The following is a 14,002-nucleotide window of genomic DNA, read 5'->3' as shown; positions in this document are numbered from 1 at the left end:
TTTTCAAATTTTTATTTTGAATGCTAGGAACAGACCGCATTAGCTATATGCTACCTCCAGAATCAGAAACAGCAAGTCTCTGAATACAAGTGACTGGGAAACAACAGTGGGTAAGAGCTGCATTCCCAGAACACACCCAATTATCTGTTTTCGTAATTATTGAACCACCCGCTGCATGGATCCCTCCACCCCTCCCTCCTGGAGAAGTATCCTCAACACAACAGGATATCTGTTCATTCCCCAAGGAATTGGCCCCTTGTAAAGGAATGTTTCCATCTCCTTCCCTGAGACTCATGCTTCCTCACAGCAGGTGAATTACCACCTTAGGCTAAAGCTGATGCTATTCTAGGCTGCATCAGCAGAAGTGTAGCGTCCAGGTCAAGGGAAATCATAGTCCTACTCAATTCTGCTTTGGTCAGACCACAGCTGGAATACTGTATCCAGTTCTGGGCACCACAATTTAAAAAGGATATTGACAGGTTGGAACATGGGCAGAGAAGGGTGACCGAGGGTCTGGAAACCAAGCCTTATGAGGAACAGTTGAGGGAGTTGAGTATATTTAGCCTGCAAAAGAGGAGACTGAGAGGAGATACACTATTCATCTTAAAATATCTAAATGGAAGATCACATGGAAGATGGAGCAAGCTTGTTTTCTCCTGCTCTGGAGGGTAAGACCCAAACCAATGGCTTCAGGTTACAAGGAAGGTGATTCCTACTCAGCTCCAGGAAGACCTTTCTGACAGTAAGAGCTGTTTGACAGTGGAACCTTGGGAGGTTGTGGGCTCCTTCATGGGATGGTTTTTTTTAGCAGAGGTTGGATGGTAATCTGTCATGGATGCTTTAGTTGTGATTCCTGCCTTTCAGGGGGTTCCAGCTCTACAGTTCTATGATTCTAGGAGCAGGGCACATCTATAAGGCTCCTAAAGGCCTCATCCACCAATGTCTCTGCCTCTTAGATTTTTTTCAGGTCAGCCTTCAACACAAGAGAACAAACATGTTCACAGCAGCGCATTGCACCCCAGAGGCACCCACAACCTCTGCCCAACAAGGAGATAGTACTACATGTGACAGAGAGTTCAAAACACTAGAAATCCTTCACACTCCTGCTGACATTCTACCTGCAAAATTGTTTTTGTAGTTTTAAGTTACTTCACTAAGAGCTTGGGTTTTCTTTAGGTCAAGGAAAGGAGGGGTAGAGACCTCCTCATATGGTCTGCTTAACACACTTTGACACTTGGTCAGCTGGGGCCGAGATGCTTCATCAGCTGGGGCTCCTTGAAGCTCATGGAATCGGCCTATACAGTATGTTGTTACCCAAAGTATCCTCCCCCTAGGAGCGGGTGGCACTGTGGTGTAAACAACTGAGCCTCTTGGGCTTGCTGATCAGAAGGCTGACAGTTCGAATCTGCGATGGTGGGGAGCTCTGTCCCAGCTCCTGCCAACCTAGCAGTTTGAAAGCACGCCATTGCAAGTAGATAAATACATAGGTACCACTGCAGCAGGAAGGTAAACAGTGTTTCCATGCACTCTGGCTTCTGTCATGGTGTTCCGTTGCGCCAGAAGCGATTTAGTCATGCTGGCCACATGACCCGGAAAGCTGTCCGTGGACAAACACCGGCTCCCTCGGCCTGAAAACGAGATGAGCGCCACAACCCCATTTGACTGAACTTAACTGTCCTTTACCTTTAGCTTTTACCTCTCCCTCTAGAGAACCTCATACTTGCCCCATTCATAAGACTAAGGGTGTGTGGATTGAGACTATGTTATGATTCTGTATGTTCCAACTCATTGTTCCAAAATAGGGAGTATGGGACCAGTGGCGGAGCTAGTCGCCTGAGCATGCCATGCCCCTGGGGGTGGGGCGACCCGCCCACACAGCAGCGTGATCTGCCCTGGAGGGATTTTGTAACCCACCTCTGGGATCACACCCGGGGCGGATCCCTACCGCACCCCCCTTCCTACACCCCTGCACAGGACCCTTAATTCCAGCTTTCAGTTTTATGTGGGCTTAATGGGTGAGTACAGTTTAGTCCACAAAAAGTGTCTTGGCTATCCTTGAGCACACATGCTGAAGACAAACACAAAGGGTGGAATTAGCAGTAAAAAAAAAAAGGTATTGTTTAAACAGTAACTTACCTATAAATGTGTTTGCTCTGACTCCAGTAAACATCTGCCAACAGGGAGCACACAGCTATCCTGTGCAGCTTTTAAACACCTGCTGAAACCTTTTCTTCTAACAGGTGTATGTAAGTCTATTAAGAAAACATCCTTCCTGAACAACTCAGATTTGCAGAGCAGAGAACTTAGAAGTCACATTACAAGCTAAGACAATTAAACAATAATAATAAGAGGCATGATTGCTAGACGCCTCACAGGCACAATGATAACTAACCAGTACAAATTTGGTTCTGGGAAATAGCTAGATTAAAAAGACCAGGCATAGGCAAACTCAGCCCTCCAGATGTTTTGGGACTACAATTCCCACCATACCTGACCATTGGTCCTGTTAGCTAGGGGTGATGGGAGTTGTAGTCCCAAAACATCTGGAGGGCTGAGTTTGCCTATGTCAGAAAAAGACTTACAGATGATGTCCAGAGGACAAAGTAGGAAAGACAAATTTACTTCTGGCTGGCTTGATTTCATAATGAAAGCTAGTGTCTTGAAACATGAACAAGTCCTTCCTATGTACTGTCTGGTTAATTAGCTGTAATTATCGATGTAACAATATCTCCACTTGTCTCATGTATTGTATCCTTCTTATGAGTAAGACAATAAGAAAAGCAATTGTCATCTTAACCCCAATACCATTATTCATAATAGGAAAAACCACTACCACTTACCTGTTCTGGGAAAGCTCAGATGAGTGAGGCCACCATATCACACCCCTTCATGGATTCGCCTTGTTGTGGCGAAGCGGCTTGAATAACTCCAAGAAGCTCTGAGCTATGCCATGCAGGGCCACCCAAGACGGACAGGTCATTGCTGAGAGTTTAGACTAACTGTGATCCACCTGGAGAAGGAACTGGCAAACCACTCCAGTATTTTGCCAAGAAAACTCCATGGACATAAAAAAGGAAAAGCTTTGAGAAGAAAGTGAGAGTTTCCAAGGCATTCTCTGGTTCATGGGGTCACGGAGAGTCGAACACAACTAAGACGACTAAACAACAACCATGTCACAGCTGCATGGATGCTTTGGGTTTTAAAAATCTTTCACATTTTGCATTTGATCAAAAGCTTTGTATCCAAAAGTCAATACTTTGGATAATGTGTTACTCACATGCTCTTTGTTGGGCTATATATGCAAGATAACTGACCGTTTATTTTGTTTATGGTGATTTTTAAAAAAATCCTTCCACAAGGGTTAACTGAGGTCTGATGTTAAGCTTTGAATGGTTTTTACTGGGTAGTTTTGTGTTTTTATTGCTGCAAGCCACGTTGATATATTTTTAATTACACAGCAGTGTACACACACATACAAAAGGTGGCCCTGAAAGAGCAATAAAACACACCTAGGCAATTTCTGAAGCTGTTTCCTCCTTCCCTTTTTAGTATTGCATTTCCTCTACCCCAAATTCCTGCTGCCACACCTGCCAGGGTGAAGCCACCCCATTCCCTCAGTGGCCTTTGCCAGCCCTCCAGCACCTGAGATACAGCTCAACCTTCCCAGGTCTCTGGAGAGAGCGACGCTTGCTCCCCAGACCAACCCCAACCACTTAACAGTTTGCCGACCCACAGCTGCTTTCTCCCACAGGGCTGCTTAAGCAGTGACCGGCTACGAGGACTTTTATTCCTGTCGGCCAGCCAGGTAAGTGCCATAAACAGAGACGCCGTGCGATTCATCTGCGCCACACGAGTCCAGTGCCGGATCAAACCCTGTGGAGGCCCCAGGGCAGTCAAAATCTCAGGGACTCCCTCGCAAATTATCTCCTAATACTTGATTGCAATTTTCTTTTGAGATCAAATCAATAATGCTTTATCTTTTGTCGTGGGGTCCCGAAAAGATGTAGGGTCCATGCGCCTGCTCTGCCTGTTTGGTAATCCAGCACTGCACCAGTCCATGCTGCCATCATAGGGAGCAAAAGTGCAGTGAGGCACTCGCCTGTCAGAAGGGTTGGCGTGACATTGATGCCGAAATCCAGCACCACCTGAGCTCTGTGAGTGCGGCTTTCTCCCGATTGAAGTGCAGAGTGTTTGAGGATGGGGACATTCACAGGGAAACAAAATGCTTTTTTACAAAGCTATGGTACTACCAACCTTACTGTATGCTTGTGAAACATGGACCACTTATAAACACCATCTTCAACTCCTCAAAAGATTCCATCAACGGTATCTCTGAAAATTTTTACACATTACTTGGGAAGACAGGCAAATTAATACCAGGGTACTGGAAGAAGCAAAGATCACCAGTGTTGAAGCAATGATTCTTCAACATCAACTTCGTTGGACTGGTCATATTGTGCGGATGCCTGATTATTGTCTTCCAAAACAACTGCTGTATTCCAAACTTAGAAATGGAAAGTGTAATGCCGGTGGTCAACAAAAGAGGTTTAAAGACTGTCTCAAGGCAATTTTTTTAAAAATGTAGTATAAGCACCAACAATTGGGAAACACTTACCTGCGAGTGCTCCAATTGAAGAACAGCTTTTACCAAAGGTGTCATGGGCTTTGAAGACACTCAAACTCAGGATGCAAGGGAGAGACGTGCTAAGAGGAAGGCACGCTTGGCAAATCCACACCATGATCAACTCCCACCCAAAAACCGATGTCCCCACTGTGGAAGGACGTGTGGATCCAGAATTGGCTTCCACAGACACTTACAGACTCATTTAAACCGTGTTTATGGAAGACAATCTTACTTGGCTACGAGTGATCGCCAAAGAAGAAAAAGAAGCTTGACTGTTCCTGTGTGACCAACCTGAGGAAATATTTCGTATTCTTCTTTGGCGGCCCAATCGCCTTCTAAATCCGGCCCATGGACGATTCGGGAATCAGCATGTTTTTACATGAGTAGAATGTGTGCTTTTATTTAAAATGCATCTCTGGGTTATTTGTGGGGCCTGCCTGGTGTTTTTACATGAGGAGAATGTGTGCTTTTATTTAAAATGCATCTCTGGGTTATTTGTGGGGCATAGGAATTAGTTCATATATTTTTTCAAAATATAGTCCATTTCCCCATCGCCATTGGTCTGAGGGACGGTGGACTGGCCCATGGCTGAAAAAGGTTGCTGACCCCTGTCCTAAGTGGCCACAGTAGAATTTTAGGAATTTATTAACTTTTAACAGAATTTGGAGTGGGGCCCCTTCCTAGGAATAAGAAGCAGCACAAACACCAAGTTGCTTCCCTGCGGTGTTAGTGCACGCAGCTGTGGTATGTGAATGTCTCAATTGCACGTGCAAAGCTCTTAATTGCATTTGTCTTTCCCATCCAATCTGTGCCCTTCTTTATGGCAGCATTCCATTGGTGAGGGGAAAGCTTTGCCAACCAAATGGTGATGCTTAGACACGGTCAATGCAGTTGCACAGGATCGCTCCATAGCCAAGCGACTCGGTGTGAGAGATTATTATACGTGAACCTCTGGACTGCCAGTATTTTTCAGGAAGGATTCAAGCGCAGACTGAGAAATTTAGGTCTGCACAGCTAAATTAGTTTAAAGCACTCTGTCTACCCTAGTGCAACAAAGCCACTTTTAAAAAGAATTTGTGTGCATGGGAACACAATGGGGAAATGACATTGAAAAGTGTAGCATGAACAAAGGATTAATGGAATACCTAAAAACTGACCAAGATGAATGAAACAGAATAATTGCTCAATAAAGACCAGATTTAGTATGAAAATGCTGGCTGCATTAAGATAAATTCAACAGAGCAAATAATTGTTGATGGATGTTAACAGTGGTCAACCGATTGGAATAGTTATTGTAAAATATGCAGGGATGTAAGATATGCAAAATGAACCATGGAAAGAGAAGAAGGGAAGTCATTGGATATGTTAAAGTATGTAAAATGTTTGTTGGAAATTGTAAAACAGAAAAATTAATCAAAATTTTATATATATATATATATATATATATATATATATGAATGAGATTTAGTGTAACCACCACATATGCTTTATGTACCCTTTGTGTTTTTGTCAATAGTCATATCTAATAACAACATAACAGAAGTTTTCATTTGATTTCAATCTTTCAGAATTTCACCATGGATGAACTGGCTAATGCAAACACACATTTTGGCCTTGATCTCTTCCAAAAGTTCAACGAATCCAACTCAACAGGCAACATCTTCTTTTCACCCTTTAGCATATCTATTGCCCTAGCTATGGTTTTCCTGGGGACCAAAGGCAACACAGCAGCACAGCTCTCAAAGGTCAGCAAAGCTTTTATTTCTATGTTTTGTGTGACAGCGGTTATACGGATTTCTGGCTATTTCGTTAAGAAGGCTAGATTAGAAATCATTAAAAACCCTTTACATTTACAATATCCCAAATAGAAGGAGAAGGGTTTGTTTGGACTCAGATGCGTGTCAGAAGATATAAAAAAATATTAATAATAAATAATAATACATTTTTATTTATACACCGCCCCTCCCGGTTCAGAGAACCGGGCTTAGGGTGGCTAACAACAAATTTAAAACATTTAATTGTAATACAACATGGAAGCAGCATAAAATACGGTATAAAAACATGAATAACAATAAAATTCAAAGTTCAAAAATCAATTTGGGGGAAATCCATCCAATAAGCATTAGATAGTCACCAGGGCTAGCTGGCTGAATTAGTCCTACTTGGGCCAGCGAGGAGGCCAGGGGAGAATTAGCTGTGGGGTCTCAGAGTGGGTAATCTTCATAAAAGGAGAGGGGGAAGGAAGAGAAGGGAAATAAAAGATCAGGCTGAATTCAAATTAAAGGCCAAGCTGAATAGCTCTGTCTATCAGGCTTGATGGAAGGAGGTTAAATCCTGAAGGGCCCTAGTCTCATGGGACAGAGCATTCCACCAGGTCGAAGGCATCACTGAAAAGGCCCAGGCCCTGGTGGAGGATAGTCTGACTTCCTTAGGACCCAGGAGCTCTAAACTATGGTTATTCATGGACCTTAAGGTCCTCTGTGGGGCACACCAGGAGAGGCGGTCACGTAAATACGAGGACCCTAAGCCACAAAGGGCTTTAAAGGTCAAAACCAGCACCTTGAACCTGACCCCACCAGGAGCCAGTGCAACTGGTAAAGCACTGGGTGAATATGCTCCCATGGCAGGGATCCTGTGAGGAGCCTCGCTGCTGCATTCTGCACCCGCTGGAGTTTGTGGGACAGTTTCAAGGGCAGCCCCATGTAGAGCGAATTACAGTAGTCAAGCCTGGAGGTGACTGTCGCATCGATCACTGTGGCCAGATCGGGGCGGGAAAGGTAAGGGACCAACTGCTTAATGCAGCGAAAATGGAAAAATGCTGCCTTAGCTGTTGCTGTAACCTGCGCCTCCATGGAAAGGGAGGCGTCAAGGATTACACCCAAACTCTTAACGGAAGGCACTGGCACTAATTGGGCCCCCGCAAGAGAAGGGAGTTAGTTCCTCATCCCCATGCCATCCCGAACCAGGCAGAGGAGCTCTGTCTTTGAAGGATTTAGTTTCAATTGGCTCCCACGAAACCATCCAACCACAGCCTCCAAGCATCTGGTCAGTGTGTTTGGGGCCGAGTCAGTGTGGCCATCCATCAGCAGATAGAGCTGAGTGTCATCAGCATATTGGTGACAACCCAGCCCAAAGCTCCGGACAATCTGGGCAAGGGGGAGCATTAAGATGTTAAAAAGCATCGGGGAGAAGATTGTGCCCTGTGGCACTCCACACACCAAGGAATGGCACGACGACATCTCCCTCCCTAGTGAAACCCTCTGTCCCCGACCAGAGATAAAAGAGCACAGCCATTGTTGGGCTGTGCCCTGTATCCCCACATCGGTGAGGCAGTGGTCCAGAAGATCATGATCGACCATATCAAAAGCTGCTGACAGATCTAAGAGAATCAGCAGTCCCGATCCACCTTGATCCAGTTGTCTACGGAGATCATATGTTAGGGCGACCAGAGCCATCAAAGTCTTCTTGTATTTCTGTTAGTAAAAGTTCCATACAGCCCCCTCCCCTTTTAAAAGAACTCTAAAAGCAGTAATCATTTCTCTGGCAATGGTTCTGCCACACAGCAACTGTACAGTACACTGTGTGTGTGTCATTAGGAGACCAGAAAGTTTGTTATGCAGTCTGCTTCTTCATCGGCATCAGTTTAAATGGCTGTCATGCTGATGACTTAGAATTTCTTTCTTCCATGCAGACATTTCACTTTGATGATGTTGAAGACCTTCATTCAAGATTCCAGGTACTCAGTACTGAGATTAATAGGAGTAGTGCACCCTATATATTGAAGCTGGCTAATAGGCTGTACGGAGAAAAGACATACACCTTTTTGCAGGTAAGTTGTTTGCTGGACTGTAAAGGAACTTTGAGAATTTGCTTGGCCACCAGAATTGCTTTCTATTACCCTAGATTAGCTTTGCCCAATCTGGTACCCTCCAGAAAGAATCAGACAGGTACAAGGGTGTACCTGGTACAGGGGTGATGGGATTTGTAGTCCAAAGTATCTGGGTGTCAGCAGGGTGGAGAAAGGGGTTCTAGACTCTGTTATTTAATGAACTCATCAATACAATTATTCTTGGTTGTTGAATCTTCAATAAATTCAAACGAAGTGACTTTGTTTGTTGCAGTCCAGTAAGCTGATAGGTCCACTCTAAAACATCTGTTCTTTGAATGCTTTTTTTTTAAAAATGCACACACAAATGTTGCTGTTCCAACAAGGATAAGGCAGTGGAAGCTGGTCCATTGAGATGAACTCCACTAACCTGTCTGCCCTCATCCAGTCCCCACCTGCCTGCCTTCTAACAAGGGAGTGGCACTTCCAATCAGCCTCCTCCTCCTCCTCCTCCTCCTCAGTATTGCGCCTTGTAGGGAAGGGAGAAAAACTAGACTTTTTTGGCTCTGCCGCCACTGGGATATGGATACCAATTTTATTGTGGTTGGCATTTTTGGATGCATCTAAAAATTCATCATGTTTATAATCCTTATTATGACATTATCTTGATTTCATGAAATAGACTTCCCCTAATGAACATTCTGTCCAAGGTTTCAGTTCAGTCATAACTAAATATAATGCAGACCAGTCTTGGAAGGTGCGCATTCACAGTCCGTTCACTATTACTGAAGGAGCGTCCTTGTGTATAGGCCTTTTCTACAGGGCTGTATTGTCCCAGAATATACTTATACTTCAGGAAAAATGTTTAAGAATGAGTAATGATGTATAAGTATTGATGTTTAATTTTGGATAAGTTAAAACTGGTTTTTAAAATGGTCTAAATTAAATGAAAACAAGGTTTGCAAAAATAATTGAGGAAATGGAAGACAGAGGAAAAGTAAAATAACAACGTGTTAAAATAAATTATTAAGTCAAAGTTGAGAAATAAGTAATAAGGACTTGCTGAGTTAACAATTTAAACTGGAATACAAGAAGGGGAGGTGTGAGGAGGTCTGAGAAATAAGTTAAATGAAAATAAGTAACTGAAATTTTATGCGTTTTTAATTGTTTTTTAAGTTTTGGATTTTTGGATTTTTGTTATTTTTTTTCTGTCTATTTTTGTTTTTGTGTGGTTTTTGAAAATGCCAATAAATATTCATTAATAAAAAAAAACAGAGTACAGTATACTTATTTTTTGTGGTGGAAGGGAGGCTATTGCTGATTTCTCAGTGTTCTTTATCTGTTCCGTACATTATAAGAGAACCAACATTTAGACAGTCCCATTAACTTCAGTGGGTCTTCTCGGAGTAAGATTAACTACAGTTCCTTTCATAATCTCCATAAAATAATTACTCTTTCCATTCCGGAATGGGAGGATTAATTGCATCTTCCAATCCAATTGGGTGACTAAAAGGTTTTATTGCCCACTGACAGCTATCCTCTATGGTTTCTCCAGGATTTTTTGGCTGGCACTCAGAAGTTCTACAGAGCTGAGTTAGCCACAGTGGACTTCCGATATAATTCAGACAATGCACGAAAACAAATGAACCAGTGGGTTAAGGACCAAACTGAAGGTGAGTGGCTCTTGAAATATCTCAGCTTTCCAAACCTTTTACTAAGAACAGCCAACATCACTTTTTTCTCTCTTGCAATTTGCACTATGTTCCATTGCTTGTCAACCTCATTTGCCATGATTTCAGCATCCGTGGCAAAAAATTAAAAAAACACAACAGCATTAAATTAAAACCCCTACACACACACACACACACACACACACACACACTCACTCCATTACATGATTTAAGAGACTGTGTTGTAGAGGCCTTCACTGTCGGGAACAGCAACTTAACCAAGGTTGCAATTCTGTGCACATTTACCTGGAATAATCTATTGTGAACACCATGGGATTAAATTTTGAGATGAACGGGACTGCTCTGGAAATAAAATGCCACTGAAGTAGCAGGCTGGCTGCTGTTGGAAACCAAAATCTCAACTAAATATAATCCAGTAAGACCATTCTTCACACTTTATTTAACCTTACCCAGGCAAAGTAGAAAACCTTTAGGACTGCTTTGTACTGAGAGAAATCTGGCAAGGAGTCATCCCCATAGCATGTGTGGAGAACATTTGGCCTTCCAGATTTTGCATACTCACAACTTCCAGCAGCCCAAGAAGCATGACTAGGGATAATAGGATCTGTAGGTCAGCAACCTTTGGAGAGCCAAAGGTTTCCCACACCGCACCTGCTTTATTGTGTGAATGGGGACACATGTGATACTTGACTTCCTAATGGAAGTCCTCCATTTTGATGGCATCCAATTTGAGTTCGGTGTTCCTGATTCAACAGAAACCTGAGCCAAAACCCCAAAACCCAGGTGATTGTCAACAGCCAGGGAGTAAAAGCAGCCCTGTTAGGTAGAACAAGTGCCACCACTCCTCTTTCGTTTCCTGTTTCGTTTATTCATTTATTGCTTTATTAAGATGAAAAATTACCGTATTTTTTGCACCATAACACTCACTTTTTTCCTCCTAGAAAGTAAGGGGAAATGTCTGTGTGTGTTATGGAGCGAATGCCTGCGGGTGGCGGGGAGGATCTGCTGCAGTCGTGAGCAGAGGATCCATGGTTCCCCTTCCTTCCCTCCTCCGTGGTTACAAAGCACGGATCCACATGGATCCTCAGAATTTTTGCATTGGGCTACTCCAAACTCACTGTCAGATCACATGTCTGTGGCCACAGCATGAACCACAAAAATCATATATCCACTATTTCGTTTAGAATATTTTTTTTCTTGTTTTCCTCCTCTAAAAACTATGTGCGTGTTATGGTCTGGTGCGTGTTATAGAGCGAAAAATATGTATTTCAAAGTGCAAAACTACTTGAGATCGGGGGAGGTTTCTTGAGGACATACAATTCTGCTGTGCACAGCGTCAATTTGTTATTTCAAACTTGTATAATTTTATTTTAAAGAGGTTGTCCATGAAAAGGAAAGGGTAGATTTGGGGGCTGAACAAAATAAGGGTGACTCCAGCACAATCCTACTCCTCTAATAATAATATTGTGTGTGTATTGGCTCTTAATAGCTAGATAATTTGTTATGCAACTTTTCCTTCAAGGTAAAATCTGTGACTTGTTACCTGAACATTCAATTGATAAATGTACGAAATTGGTTCTGGTGAATGCCATCTACTTCAGAGCTGACTGGGCAGAGAAGTTTCAAAACAAATTCACTATGGAGATGCCTTTTAGACTGAATATGGTAATTGAATGCTTAGTCTAGACAGATTTTTTCTTGTACCTCCAACTTGTACAATGTACAAGGTATATATAGGACTAAATATGTAATGGTTGAATTATCAGCGGTGAAAGGGTTAGTACCACTGAATCACATGAGCTCAATTGAGCTGTTGGGTTGCATCCAAGTTAGTTAGGCTAAGGATAGATCTATTAACATTAATGGACATTACTAAATTAATACTCTTAGGTGGAATCTAGACACATAAAAAATAACTTTGTGAAAATGCCTTTTAAAAAAAGGTTTTGAAAGGCTCACCATCGCCATCTATTGTCACATTTGTATAATGCACTTTACAACACACTTAAAATGTTTTATTTGCAGCTGTATAGCTGAGTCTTAGAAGAGCTTAGTTGGATACACCTCACAACCAAACATATAAAAGGTTGCTTGTTCATGACTAGGCGTAGCAGTTTGTGATTGGCATACTTCTGGATCCCCATCAAATTTTAACCAAGAGCAAGCATTTATTGAACTTTCTGGACCAGTTTTCCATTGGCCAACTTGAAAGCAAAGCACTGGCTAACAGGCTTTGTTTTAGCATTTCCCTGTCATTATTTTATTGGCCTTGCCAAAGAACAAACAGCTGTGCTGTAAATTGATTATGCTGTTAACGGCTGCAATCCTGTGCACACTTAGCCCTGGGAGTAAGTTCCAATGAATTCAGTTTGACTTTCTTCCAAGTAAGATTCCTCTGCCATGGTATAAAGCACAGCTTCACTCTTAATATGTTTTTTGTGTGTGTTTTTTTTACAAGATCCTCCTTCTCTGTATGAACTCTTGCAAATAAATACAATACAATACAATACAATACAATACAATACAATACAATTAACATAACATAACAACAACATAATATAATATGATGGAAGTCTTTGCTTACATTCTCTTTTTATATGATCATTGTGTATTTTTTTATATAAAAAAAACTATCCAGAAGGAAAAGAAGATGGTGAATATGATGTTTCTGAAAAAGAAGCTTCCTTTTGGGCACATTCCTGAGTGTAGGTGTCGTGTGCTAGAACTTCCTTACGAGGGAAAAGAATTTAGCATGCTGATCCTGCTGCCTTATGATATCGAGGATAGCTCCACTGGCCTGGAACAGGTGATTCTGACTTTCTGTTTTCCCCCTTTCTTCCTCTAAAATAACCTTTCCAAATGGTGCATTGCCAAAATGCTGTAGTTGCAGTGCAAGCGGCACAGCAACAATACAGTATGTTCAATTCATTCTCTCTCTCTCTCTCTCTCTCTCTCTCTCTCTCTCTCTCTCAATTGCAGCTGGAGAAGCACCTCACCTTAGGAAAGCTCCTAGAGTGGACACACCCGGCAAAGATGGAAAACACTGTCGTTTATGTGCATCTGCCTAAATTTAAACTGGAGGAGAGCTATAACCTCAAAAATGACTTGGCCGCCTTGGGACTGCTGGATATCTTCAACAGCAGAAAGGCAGATTTGTCTGGAATGTCGGAAGCCCGGAATCTCTATGTGTCCCATATTGTTCACAAGTCATTTATAGAAGTGAACGAAGAGGGAGCAGAAGCGGCAGCGGCAACTGCTGTGGTTATTACAACAACATGCACCTCTACACATATTATGGAAGAGGATTTCAACGCTGACCACCCCTTCCTGTTTTTTATCCTCCACAACCCAACAAGAAGTGTACTTTTCTTGGGCAGGTTTGCTTCTCCATGAAAAGTAGAATAAACGGTTGAACCAGATAAATTGATGGACAAAATACTGTTGTTTGTTTCCTTGTTTTATTTTTTTGCAGATACTTAGAATCATGGAATTGTGGAGTTGGAAGGGACATTCTAACTGCTTGCGATGCAGCAATCCTGCCCATGGCCTTCCTTGGTTCTTATATTATTATTATTATTATTATTATTATTATTATTATTATTATTATTATTATTGGTTTTTAGAAGGAATGTTCTCTATTCTGGATATGGATTAATTTGGGGAAATTATTCAATCTTTATATATCACGGCGTGCTGCTCATTCAGCTCCAGTAATTTGTTTGTTATGCTCAAACTTGATAAGGTTCCGCCCCCCTCTAGCTAGCTTCTTCTTACAGAGACTAATTTGTTTGACATCTGCTTCAAGAAGTGTTCAATGAGGGCCTACAGTAAAAGATAAAAAATGCTTAGAATAGGCTACTA

At 42.2% G+C, this 14,002-nt stretch overlaps 1 protein-coding gene across 1 annotated transcript; it reads left to right on the top strand.

Annotated features, from left to right (window-relative positions):
• Positions 1-6,089: 6,089 nt before the first annotated feature.
• Positions 6,090-13,602, top strand: LOC310849506 (leukocyte elastase inhibitor-like). Its single transcript, XM_083749733.1, has 6 exons — positions 6,090-6,369; positions 8,316-8,453; positions 10,006-10,123; positions 11,664-11,806; positions 12,780-12,947; positions 13,121-13,602. The coding sequence occupies exons 1-6, from the start codon at positions 6,202-6,204 to the stop codon at positions 13,532-13,534; spliced, it is 1,149 nt and encodes a 382-aa protein (XP_083605859.1). The 5' UTR covers positions 6,090-6,201; the 3' UTR covers positions 13,535-13,602.
• The last annotated feature ends 400 nt before the right edge of the window (positions 13,603-14,002 follow it).

The sequence above is a fragment of the Podarcis gaigeae genome (assembly GCF_964106915.1).
Source record: "Podarcis gaigeae genome assembly, chromosome: 7".
Lineage (NCBI taxonomy): Eukaryota > Metazoa > Chordata > Lepidosauria > Squamata > Lacertidae > Podarcis > Podarcis gaigeae.
Note: the sequence above shows the minus strand (reverse complement) of the source record. Positions and strands in the feature narration are given on the sequence as shown.